The 15,849-nt window shown below is 54.4% G+C and overlaps 1 protein-coding gene and 1 long non-coding RNA gene across 5 annotated transcripts; one reads left to right on the top strand and one right to left on the bottom strand.

The window, feature by feature from the left end:
* Positions 1-8,855: 8,855 nt before the first annotated feature.
* On the bottom strand, positions 8,856-11,370 carry TIMM10 (translocase of inner mitochondrial membrane 10). Of its 4 annotated transcripts, none has more exons than XM_073346779.1 (3): positions 11,254-11,370; positions 10,745-10,869; positions 8,856-9,170 (listed from the first exon to the last, which is right to left on the bottom strand). In XM_073346779.1, exons 1-3 carry the CDS (start codon positions 11,353-11,355, stop codon positions 8,969-8,971), a joined length of 429 nt encoding a protein of 142 aa, XP_073202880.1. In that variant the 5' UTR covers positions 11,356-11,370; the 3' UTR covers positions 8,856-8,968. The 4 variants fall into 4 exon arrangements, with proteins under 4 accessions (XP_073202880.1, XP_073202877.1, XP_073202879.1 ...); XM_073346776.1 differs by having other exon boundaries at positions 11,225-11,315; XM_073346778.1 differs by lacking the exon at positions 11,254-11,370 and adding an exon at positions 11,056-11,218.
* Positions 11,371-11,980: 610 nt separating this feature from the next.
* Positions 11,981-15,302, top strand: LOC140912422 (uncharacterized). Its single transcript, XR_012159285.2, has 3 exons — positions 11,981-12,698; positions 13,415-13,519; positions 15,050-15,302. It is a non-coding gene; the product is annotated as an uncharacterized LOC140912422 (long non-coding RNA).
* Positions 15,303-15,849: the final 547 nt, after the last annotated feature.

Genomic DNA, 15,849 nt, shown 5'->3' with positions numbered 1-15,849 from the left:
TGTTACCACTCAAGGAAGACCTTGGAGTCATCATGGTAGTTCTCTGAAAATATCTGCTCCATGTGAACTGGCAGTCAAAAAAGCGAACAGTGTTAGGAACTATTAGGAAAGGGATCGATAATAAGACAGAAAATATCATAATGCCACTATGTAAATCCATGGTAAGCCCACACCTTGAACACTGCCTGCAGCTCTGGTCGCTCCATCTCAAAAAAAATGCATGAGAATTGGAAAAGGTGCAGAGAAGGGCAACAAAAATGATTGAGGGTCTGGAACAGCTGGCACCTGAGGAGAGATTAAAAAGACTGGGACAGTTCAGCTTGGAAAAGAGGTGACTAAGGGGTGACATGACAGAGGTCTATGGAATCAGGACTGACATAGAGAAAGCGAATGAGGACGTGTTATTTACCCCTTCACGTAACAGGAGAACCAAGGGTCACCCAACGAAATGAATAGGCAGCAGATTTACAACAAATGGAAGTACTTTTTTCATACAATGCACAATCAACCTGTGAAAGTCGTTGCCAGGCGATGTTTGGAAGGCCAAAACTACAACTGGGTTCAAAAAAGAATTAGGTAAGTTCCTGGAGGACAGGCCCATCAATGGCTATTGTCCAAGATGGTCAAGGGTTCAACCCCATGTTCTGAATGCGCCTAAATATCCAACTGCCAGAAGCTGGGACTGAACAACAGGGGATGGATCACTTGATAATTTCCCTGTTCTGTTCATTCCCTCTGACACACCTGGCATTGGACACTGTTGGACAACAGGACACTGGGCTAGATGGGCCATTGGTCTGACCCGCTCTGGCCATTCTTATGTTCTTGTGAAAGAATTAAAGAATAGACAAAAGATAGAAGAAACAAAATACAGAATGAACTAAAGAAGGAAAGAAAAATTAGTGAAAAAAATGTTAGAAAGAACAAAGGAATGAAGGAAAGAACTAAAGAAGGAAAGAAAAAACAAGTGAAAGATGGAATAAATGAAAGAAAGAAGGATTAAGGAAAGAAAACAGGAAAAAAATGAATGAGAAAAAGAATTAAAGAATGAACTATAGAAATAAAAGAATGCATTAGAGAAGGAAAGAAAAATTAAAAGGGGAAAGAAAGAAGAAAAGAATGAAAGAGTGACAGAAAGGAAAGAATGAACTGATAAAAGGTGTGGGAGAGGAAGGAAAGTCATGCCTGACAAATCTAATTGCCTTCTGTGATGAGATAACTGGTTCTGTGGATGAAGGGAAAGCAGTGGACGTGTTATTCCTTGACTTTAGGAAAGCTTTTGACACGGTCTCCCACAGTATTCTTGTCAGCAAGTTAAAGAAGTAGGGGCTGGATGGATGCACTACAAGGTGGGTAGAAAGTTGGCTAGATTGTCAGGCTCAACGGGTAATGATCAATGGCTCCATGTCTAGTTGGCAGCCGGTATCTAGTGGAGTGCCCCAAGGGTCGGTCCTGGGGCCAATTTTGTTCAATATCTTCATTAATGATCTGGAGGATGGTGTGGATTGCACCCTCAGCAAGTTTGCGGATGACACTAAACTGGGAGGAGTGGTAGATACGCTAGAGGGTAGGGATAGGATACAGAGGGACCTAGACAGATTAGAGGATTGGGCCAAAAGAAATCTGATGAGGTTCAACAAGGACAAGTGCAGAGTCCTGCACCTAGGACGGAAGAATCCAATGCACCGCTACAGACTAGGGACCGAATGGCTAGGCAGCAGTTCTGCAGAGAAGGACCTAGGGGTGACAGTGGACGAGAAGCTGGATATGAGTCAACAGTATGCCCTTGTTGCCAAGAAGGCCAATTGCATTTTAGGATGTATAAGTAGGGGCATTGCCAGCAGATCGAGGGATGTGATTGTTCCCCTCTATTCGACATTGGTGAGGCCTCATCTGAAGTACTGTGTCCAGTTTTGGGCCCCACACTACAAGAAGGATGTGGAAAAATTGGAGAGAGTCCTGCGGAGGGCAACAAAAATGATTAGGGGTCTGGAACACATGAGTTGTGAGGAGAGGCTGAGGGAGCTGGGATTGTTTAGCCTGCAGAAGAGAAGAATGAGGGGGGATTTGATAGCTGCTTTTAACTATCTGAAAGGTGGATCCAAAGAGGATGGATCTAGAGTATTCTCAGTGATAGCAGATGACAGGACAAGGAGTAATGGTCTCAAGTTGCAGTGGGGGGAGATTTAGGTTGGATATTAGGAAAAACTTTTTCACTAGGAGGGTGGTGAAACACTGGAATGCGTTACCTGGGGAGGTGGTGGAATCCCCTTCCTTAGAAGTTTTTAAGATCAGGCTTGACAAAGCCCTGGCTGGGATGATTTAGTTGGGGATTGGTCCTGCTCTGGGCAGGGGGTTGGACTAGATGACCTCTAGAGGTCCCTTCCAACTCTGATATTCTATGATTCTATGAGTGGATAGAGGAGAGAGACTGGGAGAGAGCAGAGGGAGAAGGATGTGGGGAAGAACAGAGTGGAGATTTCCAAATGGGACAGAAGAGAAGAAAGTGAGGCAGGGAGAACAGAGGAAAAGACTAGGTTGGCTGGAGCATATATTGGGAGCACGCAGATCTCACCAGTGGGGGTCACCCTTGGGAAACACCAGCATCACATTTGTGCAGGGCGTGTCTCACCCTTTCCTTTATGTCTCCCACAGGTCTCTGGTGCAGTTGGAGCCCTTCCCCCTCCCAGTTTCTCATTGGCCAGCGACCAGCCTTTAGCTGCTGTGATGAGTCCAGTTGCGCTAACACAACCTACAACTCAACCTTTAACTCCCTGGGTGCCACCCACAGGTGCCCCCTCCCCTGGCCGGCCTATGTGTTTGTGCTGCATGTGCACATTCATATGTGTGTATAGTTGTGCCTGTGGTTGTGTGTACAGATGGTTGTGCATGAAGAGTGGGTGTACATATAGTTGTGCACAGTGGGTGGTTGTACATGGTGTAAACATGCATATGTGGCTGTGTGTGTGAGGTTGTGCATGTGCGGCTGTGCCTGGTGTGGTTATGATAGCATGTATGTAGCTGTGCAAGGTGTGTGTCTGTCCCTGTGTGGTTGTGCATGGGGTGATTATGGTTGTGTGTGACACTGCATGGTGTGTGATTGCATGTGTGGTTGTGCATGGTGTATGTTTGTCCCTGTGTCATTGTGTGACGTGGATCCACAAGATCAGTGCTACACCCCCAGCTTTGGAACAGTCTCTTGGAGGAATCCTTCAGTGTGCCAGACCCCCGAAGGGTCTCACCTTCCTTCAGGGCAGGCCGTCGGGCCTCACTGCCTCCTGTGACTGACCCTCCTGCCTCACCCCATGAGCTCAATTCAGTGGGCCCAGCTGGGACAGACTCCCGGCACAGCCTTATCTGCTCTTAATGCCCCTCAATAAGTATTTGCAGTGAGGCTCAGTGTTGTCCAAACAGCCAGGTTCAGTAGTCAGCTGTTGCAGAGCACAGGAGGACCGTAGGTGAGCACAGAGAAACAAAGGTTAAAGCATGGCCCAAGTCCACCCTGCTCAGCCCAGAGCCCAGCCAAACTGTGGTGAACCCCTTGTTCAGGCTCTGTTTCAGTCTGACCTCCGTGGCCAGTTCCCAGGTGAGAGCCCCGACCCCTTCCCACAGCCAACTCCTAACCCCACCTGCCGCCTTCCTGATCTTTTGTTCTCCAGCTGCGGGGTTTGCTCAGCCTCCAAGCTGAGAGGTGGGGAAATCCATCCCCCTCTGGGTCACAGGCTGCTAGGCATTCACGTCCTGGTGTGTGGATTTGTTGTCTTAGGGGGCCAACCTCAGCCAGTCCTTCCTTTTTAATGATCCGCTCAGGCAGCCACATAACATTCACACCGAGGTCTCCCAGCCTGCCCAGAAAGCAAACTGTCCTTTTTCCCCACTGTGGTAACAATACAACATAAAAGGGGGGGTTTGTGACATTCTATACCTAGGGGGAGCCTGCTGTAACCCCCATATTCCTCATTTTCATATAATCATGATCTTATGTATAAAGCATGCCTTGGAAGGTATCAGGGGAACAGTTATGATCTGCTGAAAGTCATTTCTCTGTCCATATATGTGTATAATTAATGCATATGAAGTTATGAGAATTATGTTGTATGGGGGTCACTAAAGCATGCTGTAACTTGGGGGAATCAGCCAGATATTAGCTCCCCAGAGGCAATGGCAAGGAAACCAATGCCCAGGCGGGATGTCAAACAACCCATCAACAGCCATTGTCAGCAAGGGGGCTACAATGCAGTGACTCACCTGCATTAGGCCACACCAGAAGAACTGCTCAACCTTGCTTGGAGAGGTTCCAAGTAATACTCACCTGACTCTGAAGGGGGTGGCAAAGCCAAGAGGGAGGAAAGAACATGACAAAAGGAAGAGATGTTTGCGATTCTCTTCCTCTATCTTCCACCTAGATCTACAGCAGGGATCTCAAACTCAAATCACCACGAGGGCCACATGAGGACTAGTACACTGGCCCAAGGGCCACATCACTGACACCTTTTCATACAAAGATACAAAAGCCCCCCCTTCCTGCCCCTGGCTCCGCCCCCACTCCACCGCTTTAATGAGGCCCTGCCCCACCTCTTCCCACCCCTTCCCCAAAGTCCCCACCCCAACTCCGCCCCCTCCCTGCCCCTATTCCGACCCCTTCCCCAAATCCCTGCCATGGCCCCATCTCTTCTCTGCCTCCTCCCCTGAGCATGCTGCATCCCCGCTCCTCCCCCCTCCCTCCTGGAAAGTCCTATGCACCACCAAACACCTGTTTGGCGGCGGGAACCGCTGGGAGGTAGGTGGAGGAGTGGGGACGCAGTGCGCTCAGGGAGGCGGGGAGCTATGGCGGGCCGCAGGAAATAACTCTGCGGGCCACAAGCAGCCCGCGGGCCACGCGTTTGAGACCCCCTGATCTACAGACACCACCACCAAGCAACTGAAGCGCTGACCAAAGGGGAGAGCCTGGCTGAAGAGCAACCAGCCAGTCTGTGGTGAGACGCATCTAAGTTTGTAAGGACATTGAAAGTGTTAAGATCAGCTTAGAACGCATTTTGCTTTTATGTCATTTGACCAAATCTCACTTGTTATGTTTTGATTTATAATCACTTAAAATCTATCTTTATAGTTAATAAATTTGTTTGTTTATTCTACCTGAAGAACTGTGTTTGGTTTGAAGCATGTCAGAGACTCCCCTTGAGATAACAAGCCTGGTACATATCAATTTCTTTGTTAAACTGACAAACTCATATAAGCTTGCAGCGTCCAGCGGGAATTACTGGACACTGCAAAACTGAAGTTCCTAGAGTTGTGTCTGGAACCGGAGATACTGGCTAGTGTCATTCAGTTGTAAGTAGCTGGGAGCAGCTTACATGACAGAGGCTGTGCATGAACAGCCCAGGAGTGGGGGTTCTCACAGCAGAGCAGGGTAAGGCTGGCTCCCAGAGACAAGGATTGGGGTGACCTAGCAGATCACCAGTCCAGATAACACCAGAGGGGAATGTCACAATGCTAAAGGGGGCCGGTTCCCCAGTTCCATGACCAGAGACACTCAAGGGTATTAACTGCTAGGAAACAGGCAGCTGTCCTTCCCAGGACAGCCTGTGGATCTCCCCGCCACTGGATGTCTGTGGGTTAAACGCTGTGGTGGGGTTTGTGGAGGGGCTGGGGAACGCTGGGAGCAGAAAACTCCTGGCCTGTAGCCTCAGCTGATGGCTGGGTTCAAGTGGGAATGGCCCATGGGTGGCATAAAATAGCTGGCAAGGTGCTCAGCTCCCAGATGGCAGTCTCACCTGCAGGCATCAGCGTGATCCTGCAACAGTTCATGGCTCAGAGAGCACCTCAGGGGCCATGCTGGGAGACCGCTCCTCCCCAAAGCCCACTGCACTAGAGCCAGTTAGTTCTTCTTCCCCCTCTCAGGGTCTGTATGAAGTCACCCTGGGGCACAGCATCCCCAATGCACCAGGGAGACTCAGAGACTGTCCCCATTACTGGGGCTGGCTCCCACAGCCGCCCACTCCTGTTGGGGCCTGGCCCTCTGTCCCCTGTTCCCTACCCCCTCCACACACACACAGCCCCCCACCCTCCAAAGTAGACTTGTTTCCCTTGGGCTCCCCTCCCCACCACTGCAGCTTCAAAGCCCCGCCCTCCTCCCTCCTGGGTCTAATGCCAATGGCCTGAAGCCAAAGCAAAAGAGGCTGGAACTAAGGGGCTCGTTTTAGGCCATTAACCCTTGGGGCCCACTGTGGGACGGGGCAGATTCTCCATCACTCTGAGCTCTCTCTTTCTCTCTCTCCGAACGCTCCACTCGGGCTCCACCACGCAGGCCGCTCTGGCCTGGGCTAGCCAGGTCACACTCGCTGATCACACTGCTGGCCTGGGAATCTAGGAACTCTGCCCCTCCACCCATCCAGCTTCATGCTGCTCCCCTGCCCCCAAACTGCCAGCCGTTGGCATCATTCCTGCCGTGCCTCCTTCTCTGTCCCTCCCCACAGCTGTTGCCCTCCTAGGCCGGCTCCTATACGTCCCGGGATAGAATAACCACAGCCACATGGCTGCCAGTATTGTTAAACCAGCACTACCCTCAGAACAGAGAGGTGCCTTACACCTGTACAACTTAGCACCCTTCCTCTATAGCAGAGGTCCCTAAACTGTGTGGTGTGCCCCCTAGACATTGGGGGGGGGCACAGTGGGCTAGGCCAGCCCCCATCGGGGACAGCGAGGGAAGGTCACTCAGCCCTGCCCTCAGCTCTGCTCCAGCCCCGCCCCATCCCAGCTGCATGCCTGACCCCATCACCAGCGCAGCTCCGTACCTGGCTGGGGCCCAGCTGCTGCCCCGACTCCAGCCTCAGCCCCTAGCCACAGCTCCAGCCCTCTTATCCCGTCCATGCCCCACCCCCTCTGTCCGTGCACCCCCTGCTCCTGGCTGTGGCTCCAGGGGTGCACGGACAGAGGGAAGGGGAACATGACCCTCAAAAATTTGGAGACCACTGCTCTCCAGGAATCCTATCCCAGTCTAAGCATCTTTCCACCACTGTAACTGCGTCCACCCATCAGGGCTTTGCACCACTTGAAGCCTGGTCTACACTCAACGCTTGCACTGGCAAAGCTATGTCAGCAGGGGGGTGGGGCAAAATTTTACTGCCATCGATAAGCCTTGGTGTAGACACACACAGACTGGGGAAAACATCCTTTTGCCAGTACAGATTGAGGATGCAACCCTGTGTCATAGAGTACCTTGAGATCCGCTGATGGCAAGTGCTACAGACGAGTTAGATGTTAGGATTATGTTACACCAGCAAAAGAACGCTTTTGCTGGGAGAAGCTGGGTCTCAGCCAAAGCTCCACCGGTTTATCTATCCCAGCAAACCTTTTCTAGTGAAACAGGGATTCACTCTACGGGGAGAGCTGAAGGGGCAAACGGGGTGTGTGCAAACAAGACTGTTTCTGCTACCACTATGAATGCTCGGTTTGTCTGGCTGTCCTCCCACCTCAGGTGTGTCTGTCTATCTGCAGACTGTGATCAAAGTAGGGCAGGGACTATCCCTTCCTGAAGGTCTGCGAAGCCCCCAGAACACAGGGGTGTTTCCACAATCTAGCAGCCAAAGATCTAACAAGATGCAGTGACTGAAAGTTGAAGCTAGATAAATTCAGACTGGAAACAAATTACAAAATGTGAACGGTGAGGTAACCCCGGAAACAATCTACCAAGGGCTGCAGCAGATTCTCCATCACTGACAATTCTTCTGTCAAGATGGGATGTTTTTCTAACAGATCTGCTAGTTCAACCAGGAGCTAATTCAAGGAAGTCCTCAGGTCTGTGTTACGCAGGAGATCAGACTAGATAAGCACAGCGGTCCCTTCTGACTTTATAATCTATGACTCCTCATTATTACAGCCCATTCCTCTAGCATTTTCCCCACCAGAGAGGCCACCACCCAGCCAAGATGAACAAAACCTCAAATCAGTTAAAAATAACTCCCAGCTGGTGCCTTTTAATCCAATTCTGATCTCTAAGTAGCTGGGATGGGAGAATTCAGCCTCTGGCAAAACAGAGCTGCCATGTAATTAACCTGCAGTCAGAACTCTGAATGAGACAAAGGCAGGGAAACAACCCAATTAAAATCCTGGGTTGTTAAACATGTAGCACAGCCGGGAGCTGTTAGACCAACATGGTTATTAAGGGCAATGTGCTCTGCAGGGAGCAGCACGCCCCCTGGTGGGCACACAATGCATCATCAGTCCACTGTGCTTGCCAGGATGAGTTGACTGAAATAAGAGACAAACGCTTCACACATGCATGCATGGATCTGCAGCCACCTCCGGGGTGGGCGGTGATTAAAGGAGAAGAGTGACATCCCTCTACTAGGAGTTTGGGACAGGAAGTGAAAGGTTAACTGCAGGGGAGGGGAGGTTATCCAAACTTGATCAGGACCCTGCCATTCACACACCGATCCCAGTGACAGTACCAAGGATATTTAGTGTGCACAGCAGAAGAGGAGCTGAGCTTTACAGCGCACCAGGAAGATAGGCCCCTGCCCCAGCAGCACAGCGCCCCCTAGAGCTACACTGGGGTGCTAGCAGAGGAAAAAACAGCCAGATGTCAACCTGGCCTCCTGCAGAACTGCTCCCCATGCAGGAACTGACCTCCATTAACCCTTTTCTCCCATGAAGTAGTAAAAGGACAGAACAGGGCTCTTAGCCCCCGCCCCCGGACTGGCCTACTAAATGGGAGGATCAGCTGGACAGGGCAGAACTGGGATCCTATCCACTCAGGGATGGAGCAAGGTGGGGGTGGGAGGGGGAAGCGGAACATCCCATTGGTGTATCCCAGCCCCTGCTCTTTGAAATGTCCTTGCAGGAAAAGACCTAGCTTATACACAACTGCAGAGGTTTTATTGATGGGGGGACACAGGGTTGAGTCCAGGATACAATGCTGGGGCCACTGGGCCAATCATGCATGCTGTCCATGTTCAAGAGGAAGCCCCTACACTGGCCCTGCCCCCTGCTGCATCCTCTTCATCAGCTCCTCATCCTGCATGGAAAGCTCTGTCAGTTTCTTGCCCATGCGCTCGTGGATGTCCAAGTACTTGGAGACACAGCGGTCCAGGCACACAGACTCCCCCTTGGAGAGCTCTGCCTCCTTGTAGTGGGGAGGGACGCACTTCCGGTGACAGGCGTTGGTCATTCTGGGCCACAGAAGGGGAGAGCATGAGAATCCACAGGCGCCCCTGTGACCCCAGTCCTGCCTCCTCCCCACAGACCCCCTACTATCCCAGCCCTGAGATCCCTCCACACCCTGCCCACAGTTCTGCCGGTGCCCCTGAATCCCAATCCACAACCCCTGCTATTGCAGTTCTGGACTCTGCCAATTCCTCTCAATCCCAACCCATGGACCTTTGATGTTCCAGTCCTCAGCTCCAGCACACCCACAGCCCACCAGTTACCCTTCATTGTGACCCACATCCCATCTTGATTTAAAACTCATCACTGATGGAGAATACACCATGACGCTTGGTAAATTGTTCCAATGGTTAATTAATTTCACCATTAGAATCTGATGCCTTATTTCCAGTCTAAATTTATCTAGCTTCAACTTCCAGCCATTGAATCATATTAGACCTTTCTCTGCTAGACTGAACACCCCATTATTAAATATCTGTTTCCCATGTAGGTACTTACCAACTGACCAAGTCATCACCTAACCTGCTCTTGGTTATGCCAAATAGATAGACTCCAGAAGCTCAATCACTAGGCAAAAAGAAAAGGAGTACTTGTGGCACCTTAGAGACTAACCAATTTATTTGAGCATAAGCTTTCGTGAGCTACAGCTCACTTCATCGGATGCATACTGTGGAAACTGTAATGTCTGTAATTGCGTGACCAGAGAGATTGAAGTGATTGAACATTGAAGTGTTCAATCTCTTCAATCTCTCTGGTCACGCAATTACAGACATGAAGGTCGCTATCTTAAAACAAAAAAACTTCAAATCCAGACTCCAGCGAGAAACTGCTGAATTGGAATTCATTTGCAAATTGGATACTATTAATTTAGGCTTAAATAGAGACTGGGAGTGGCTAAGTCATTATGCAAGGTAGCCTATTTCCCCTTGTTTTTTCCTCCCCCCGACGTTCTGGTTAAACTTGGATTTATGCTGGAAATGGCCCGCCTTGATTATCATACACATTGTAGGGAGAGTGGTCACTTTGGATAAGCTATTACCGGCAGGAGAGTGAGTTTGTGTGTGTGTGTTTGGGGGGGGGGGGGGGTGAGAAAACCTGGATTTGTGCTGGAAATGGCCCACCTTGATTTTCATACACATTGTAAGGAGAGTGATCACTTTGGATAGGCTATTACCAGCAGGAGAATGGGGTGGGAGGAGGTATTGTTTCATGGTCTCTGTGTATATAATGTCTTCTGCAGTTTCCACAGTATGCATCCGATGAAGTGAGCTGTAGCTCACGAAAGCTTATGCTCAAATAAATTGGTTAGTCTCTAAGGTGCCACAAGTCCTCCTTTTCTTTTTGCGAATACAGACTAACACGGCTGTTACTCTGAAACCTATCACTTGGCAGCATATTTTCTAATCCTTTAATCATTCTTGTGGCTCTTCCTTGGACTGTCTCTAATTCTGATGAAGACAATGATCCCTGCTGGCTTTCAAACCTAGGACACCCCAGCAAGCTGCACTCGGGCGGGGGGGGGGGGGAGATGGGATGCAACCCTGCCCTTGACAAGGAGCTGCCGCGATGGGGTCATTACCTGTTGTACATGTCAGCCATCATCTCCACCTCCAGCTCAGCTGCCAGCTGCTGGGCCCTGAGCGGATCCATTGTGCCCCAAGTGACCAAGTCCCCAGCGTTGGGCTGGGAGGCAGCGACTTGCTCCTGGAAACACACAGAGCCTGTCAGAGCTGCCACTCCCGCCCCCTAGTGCAGCCCCCCCATGCCCCAGGGTCGCAACACCCCCTGCCAGGGCACCCTTGGCCCCCCACCACTACACAGTGCACTTCCCCCACCCCCCCAGGGCGGCACCCAGCCCCCCAGCACCACCCTGCGCAGTCCCCTCCATACCCCAGGGCGGCAGCACCCCCCGGGCAGTCCCCCCAGGGCGGCCACCCCGACACGCTCCCAGGGGAACACACCGCCCAGCCGGGCCAAGCGACCCCAGCCAGCGCACTGGGGGGCTCGCGGGGAGGGCACGCCCCACACCGCAGAGCTGCCCCCGGCGGGGACCCCTCACCCTCCGCGCCCCTCGGGGGATCACTGAGCCCCGGGGTCAGAGGTCAGGCCCAGGCCGGCCGCTTTCTCCCGGACGTAACGTGACTTTCCCCCGCCAACCGGAAACACGCGAGGAACAGGCGCTTCCGGCATAATGGGCCCCTCTCCCCTCCAAGGTACAATAGAGTCAGGTTTGGGGGAGAGAGCGGTCCACTTCCGGTATGTGGCGGACTCAGCTACCACAGAGTTACCTGCAAGAGAGCAGGAGGAAATAGGCAGGAGACTGGGGGGGCCAGTTCCAAACCATAGAGATGAGAAGGGACTGGAGCTAGAGCGGAAAGGCGCTGACTCCAGAGGAAGGCGGGGAACCCAATTAGAGCACAGAGCTGGGGAAGGACCTAGGCTAGAATATACCGGATGGGAAACGAAATGATGGACGCAGCCATGTTACCATAGAGATCTAGCTGTTGCTAGACAGGCTAGGAGGTCTAATGACCTTAGAGTAGACGGAGGGTCAGTGTCCCACCACGGGGGGAGGAGGGGGTGTAGGGGCTCAGACCCAGAGGGTGCAGGGGAGGGAGAGAGGCCCCTGGGTCACCTGCCTCAGGTTGGGATCCCGCAGGGCTTCGGGGACAGCAGGGATGAGAGCAGCTGGGAGAGTGTGGGGTTGGGGTGATCGCAGTGGGGCCTGTCAGGTAACAAGGGCTGTGGGAGACACGGGGTGGGGTCTGTCAGGCGGTGGGGTGACAAGGGCTGTGGAGGTTCCAGGGGTGGGGGCTGATCACAGTGGGGGCCAGCAGACAGTGGGGCTGTGCTGTTATTTGCAGTATGCCCCCAGAGTCCCCTGTACCTGGAGCAGGAACAGGACAGGAGCAGAGTTGCCAGAACCCAGGCACAGCCTGGCTCCGTCAACCACTCTCTCCATTTGACCCCAGGCAGCACCTCCCGCCATAAGCCCTTGGGAGAAGTGGCAGCACCGCAGTGTGGGACCTGGGACTGACCCCACAGCCAGTGGGGCTGGAGCGGGCCCTGCCCGATCGCTCCCCAAACACATCACAAAAACGTGCCCTACCCTGGCTGCCAGTCTTACCACCTGCCCGCCACTTACGAACGCCCTGGGCTCAGTGTCCCTGTGGCAGTGCCTGTCTCTGCTGCTGCCGATTTTACATGGAAAGGGGCGTCTGCCTCTGAGCCAGTGACGGTCTGAGCCTCCTGCTAAACAGAGTCAGGCAGCTCGTCCTAGGCAGGGTGTGTGCCCAGTTTGTCACACCCCACCACCATATTATACATGGGGAAATTGAGGCACAAAACGAGGCAGGGACTTGCCCAAGCTCAGAATCAGGACAGAACCCAGCTCTCCTGACTCCCAGTTCCTGGCTCTACCCACTAGAGCATGTAGCTTTTGCCTTTAGAAGGGAGGCAGCAGCACAGTTGAGCCTGAGATGCCAGGGGAGGCAAGGAACAGCTGCAGGGGAGCCACCCAGGGCCTGGATTAGGTGAGACCTACCCTGTCTTTTCCTTCTGCCCCATAGATGGTGCCCATGTGACTGCCTAGCTGGCTGGGTTGGCATGCCAGGCCCCAGAGGTGCCCTGGGGACTGAGACAGGTTGTATTACATGGAGTGGCCTAGATGCTCCACAGAGACATTCATGAGGATTGGGAGGTGGGGCAGTCTCCTTCCTGATTGGCTGCCTGTGCAGTGGGGAGTGACCCCCAAATCCCTGATGCTCCAGCAGCCAAGTGCCTGCATCTCACAGGCTCAGGAGGGGGACCCTGCCCAGTGTTTGAGCGCCCCCAGCAGTGCAGAGAGGAGGAGATGCCCTGTGGGCCCCCTTGCACTCCCCCATGGCTCTGTTAGCTCCAGCCCTGGGGTGCGAAGCTGAATGGCTGGTGCCCCCTGGAGCAGGGGCAGTACCCTGGGTTGGAGGAGGGAGAGGCTCCAGGAGCTGTCAGGGTGGGATCCCCTGTGGCTGTTTGTCCTTTTGATTCACTCCCCATTTGAGACCTCTCAGCACAAGAGTCCCCTGCCAGGGTTAGTGGCTGCACTTTCTGCCTGGTGAGGTCCCCCCTTAGCCCCTCAGGCTCATCCCAAGGGGTCTCACCAATGTGACCCTGGGAGAGTGGACCCCCCCCGCCCCGGAGGACCAGGGGAGCTGGCATTTTGGAGGAGTATAAATGAAAGTAACATCTGTTCCTCTCCTGGTAAAAATAGGCTGTGCTGCCCTGGGAGAGGGGCTGTGCCAAGGGCGGTGACACAAAGAGCGGGACAGACGGGGACTGAGCCCAGAACCAGCCTGCCCCAAGGAGCAGCCAGCAGGTGGGTGCAGCCCTAGCCAGCACCCCTATGCCAGGGAGGGCCCAGAGCGGGGGAGGGGGGGGAGTGGGGCATTGAATGAACCCCTCTGGTAGGGGGAGCTGGGTCGGGCTGGAGACACCACCTACCCTGGCTTATGGTACTCAGGGTGCAGAGAGGGTCCACTGCCCATTGCCCCAGCTCAGGATCCCCCAGAATCACCCCAACCCCCTTTCCTCTCTCAGGCACTGGGGGAGCCCCTGGAATCACCCCAACCCCCTTTCCTCTCTCAGGCACTGGGAGAGACCATCTGAATTAAAGGCAGCTCATGGGAGCCCAGGTCTGGAATAACAGGGGCTGCAGGTTGGGATTGAGGGGCACTGGCAGAGCAGGGGGGAGCCCTGGGCTGGACTAGCAGGGGGAAAGGGGGTGGGACTGAGGGGCACTGGAAGAACTGGGGGGAAACTGGGGCTGGGTAGCAGACAGAGGTGGGTCAGGATAGAGGGGCACCGGAAGAACTGGGGGAACTGGGTAGCAGGGAGCATCTGGGTGGGATTGGGGGGCACTGGCAGAACGGGAGGAGCCCAGGGTGAGGTAGCAGGGGGCAATGGGGCTGGATAGAGAGGCCCTGGCAGAGCTGGGGTGGAAGCCCGTGGCTGCAGGCAGTTTACCATGAGGAGGGTGGCAGAGCCGTGATTGGCAAATCCCCCATTCTCTGGGTCTGGCAGAGCGGTAAATGTCAGGGGTATATTTAGCTGCTGAGGAGGGGGGTCACCTGCCCCATCTCCAAGGTGCCCTCCCCCCACTGCAGGTTTGGGGCCTGAGTCAGAGGCCTGTTCCAGCCCCTGGAGATTGTTTAGGAGGGGATGGGGGGTGGGGCATCTTGCTTTAAAGGGCCAGCATTCAGCCTGGCCTCCTATTCCACTTGAAAGGGTTGACAGCGCAGCCAGCCCAAAAGGGCTCTCTCCTTGGCTGCCTCCCCAGCTCTCTCAGGTTTAGGTAGGTCCTACAGTATTACTGCATAGTCATACCTCGCTGGTGTTCATTGCATGAACCAGGGGCTCCCGGCACCCCTCCATACCCTTCCACAAGGTCCCTGGGTGCAACCCTCCATTGGAGGGACACCCTGCAGCTCCCCCACACTGTGGGCTGTGTGCGCCCCCATTTCCTCTCCTCCCAGGTTTCCCCAATCTCTCCCCAACACCAGGGTGTCTGTGTACCCCACATTCTCCCTCCCCCGCTCAGTCTCTCCCCCAGGCTGCATTCCTTCCCCCCACCCCCGAGAAAAAGAACTGCATTGGAGCTGATGTAAGCTCCCTATTGCAGGCCCCACAATGCCATGGTATGGCCTGCAGAGGGTGAGCCGATGCCTCCTGCCCTCTCCCCCACCCCCAAACTTGGCAATGATGGGGCTCAGGGGTGGGGGTAGACAGAGCGCGGGGGGGGATCTGGTAGGCTGGTTCCTAGGCAGACCAGTCGGGGGGGGTCTCTCGCAGCCCCTATCCAGGTCTCTGCTGCCCCCATCTGACCCACATGCCTCTTGTCTCCTTCCAGAGATGGAGGCACAGGAAGGCACCCCTCGCCCCAAGCCAACAGCAGAGGTCCCCGGGGCCACGGCTAAGGAGACTGAAGGGGTGGCTGGGACTGGAGCCAAGGAGGTGGCTCGGGGTGGTGATGGGCTGGGGGAGAAGGGGAGAGCTGGTGATGCTGGGAGCGATGCTAAGGAGGGCGGTGAGGCCAGGGGAGCAGGGGATTCTGGGAGAGATGCTAAGGAGGGCGGTGAGACAGGGGGAGCAGGGGATTCTGGAAGAGATGCTAAGGAGGGAAATGAGGCCGGGGGAGCAGGGGATGCTGGGAGTGATGCCAAGGGGGATGGTGAGGCCGGGGCAGCAGGGGATTCTGGGAGTGATGCTAAGGGGGGCGGTGAGGCCGGGAGATCGGGGGATGCTGGGAGTGATGCTAAGGAGGGCGGTGAGGCTGGGAGAGTGGGGGATGCTGGGAGCGATGCTAAGGAGGGCGGTGAGGCTGGGGGAGCAGGGGATTCTGGGAGCGATGCTAAGGGGGGTGGTGAGACAGGGGGAGCAGGGGATTCTGGGAGAGATGCTAAGGAGGGAAATGAGGCCGGGGGAGCAGGGGATGCTGGGAGTGATGCCAAGGGGGATGGTGAGGCCGGGGGAGCAGGGGATGCTGGGAGTGATGCCAAGGGGGATGGTGAGGCCGGGGCAGCAGGGGATTCTGGGAGTGATGCTAAGGGGGGCGGTGAGGCCGGGGGATCGGGGGATGCTGGGAGTGATGCTAAGGAGGGCGGTGAGGCTGGGAGAGCGGGGGATGCTGGGAGCGATGCTAAGGAGGGC

Source organism: Lepidochelys kempii, chromosome 6, assembly GCF_965140285.1.
Source record: "Lepidochelys kempii isolate rLepKem1 chromosome 6, rLepKem1.hap1, whole genome shotgun sequence".
Classification (NCBI taxonomy): Eukaryota; Metazoa; Chordata; order Testudines; family Cheloniidae; genus Lepidochelys; species Lepidochelys kempii.
Note: the sequence above shows the minus strand (reverse complement) of the source record. Positions and strands in the feature narration are given on the sequence as shown.

What these genes read in the sequence shown, in the direction of transcription:
- TIMM10 (XM_073346779.1), bottom strand. Translation starts at nt 11,355, where the DNA reads ATGCCGGAAGCGCCTGTTCCTCGCGTGTTTCCGGTTGGCGGGGGAAAG. An exon ending in GCCTGACCTCTGACCCCGGG is followed by an intron (nt 10,870 to 11,253) that starts GCTCAGTGATCC and finishes GTGTGTTTCCAG; the next exon opens with GAGCAAGTCGCTGCCTCCCA. An exon ending in ATGGCTGACATGTACAACAG is followed by an intron (nt 9,171 to 10,744) that starts GTAATGACCCCA and finishes TCTGTGGCCCAG; the next exon opens with AATGACCAACGCCTGTCACC.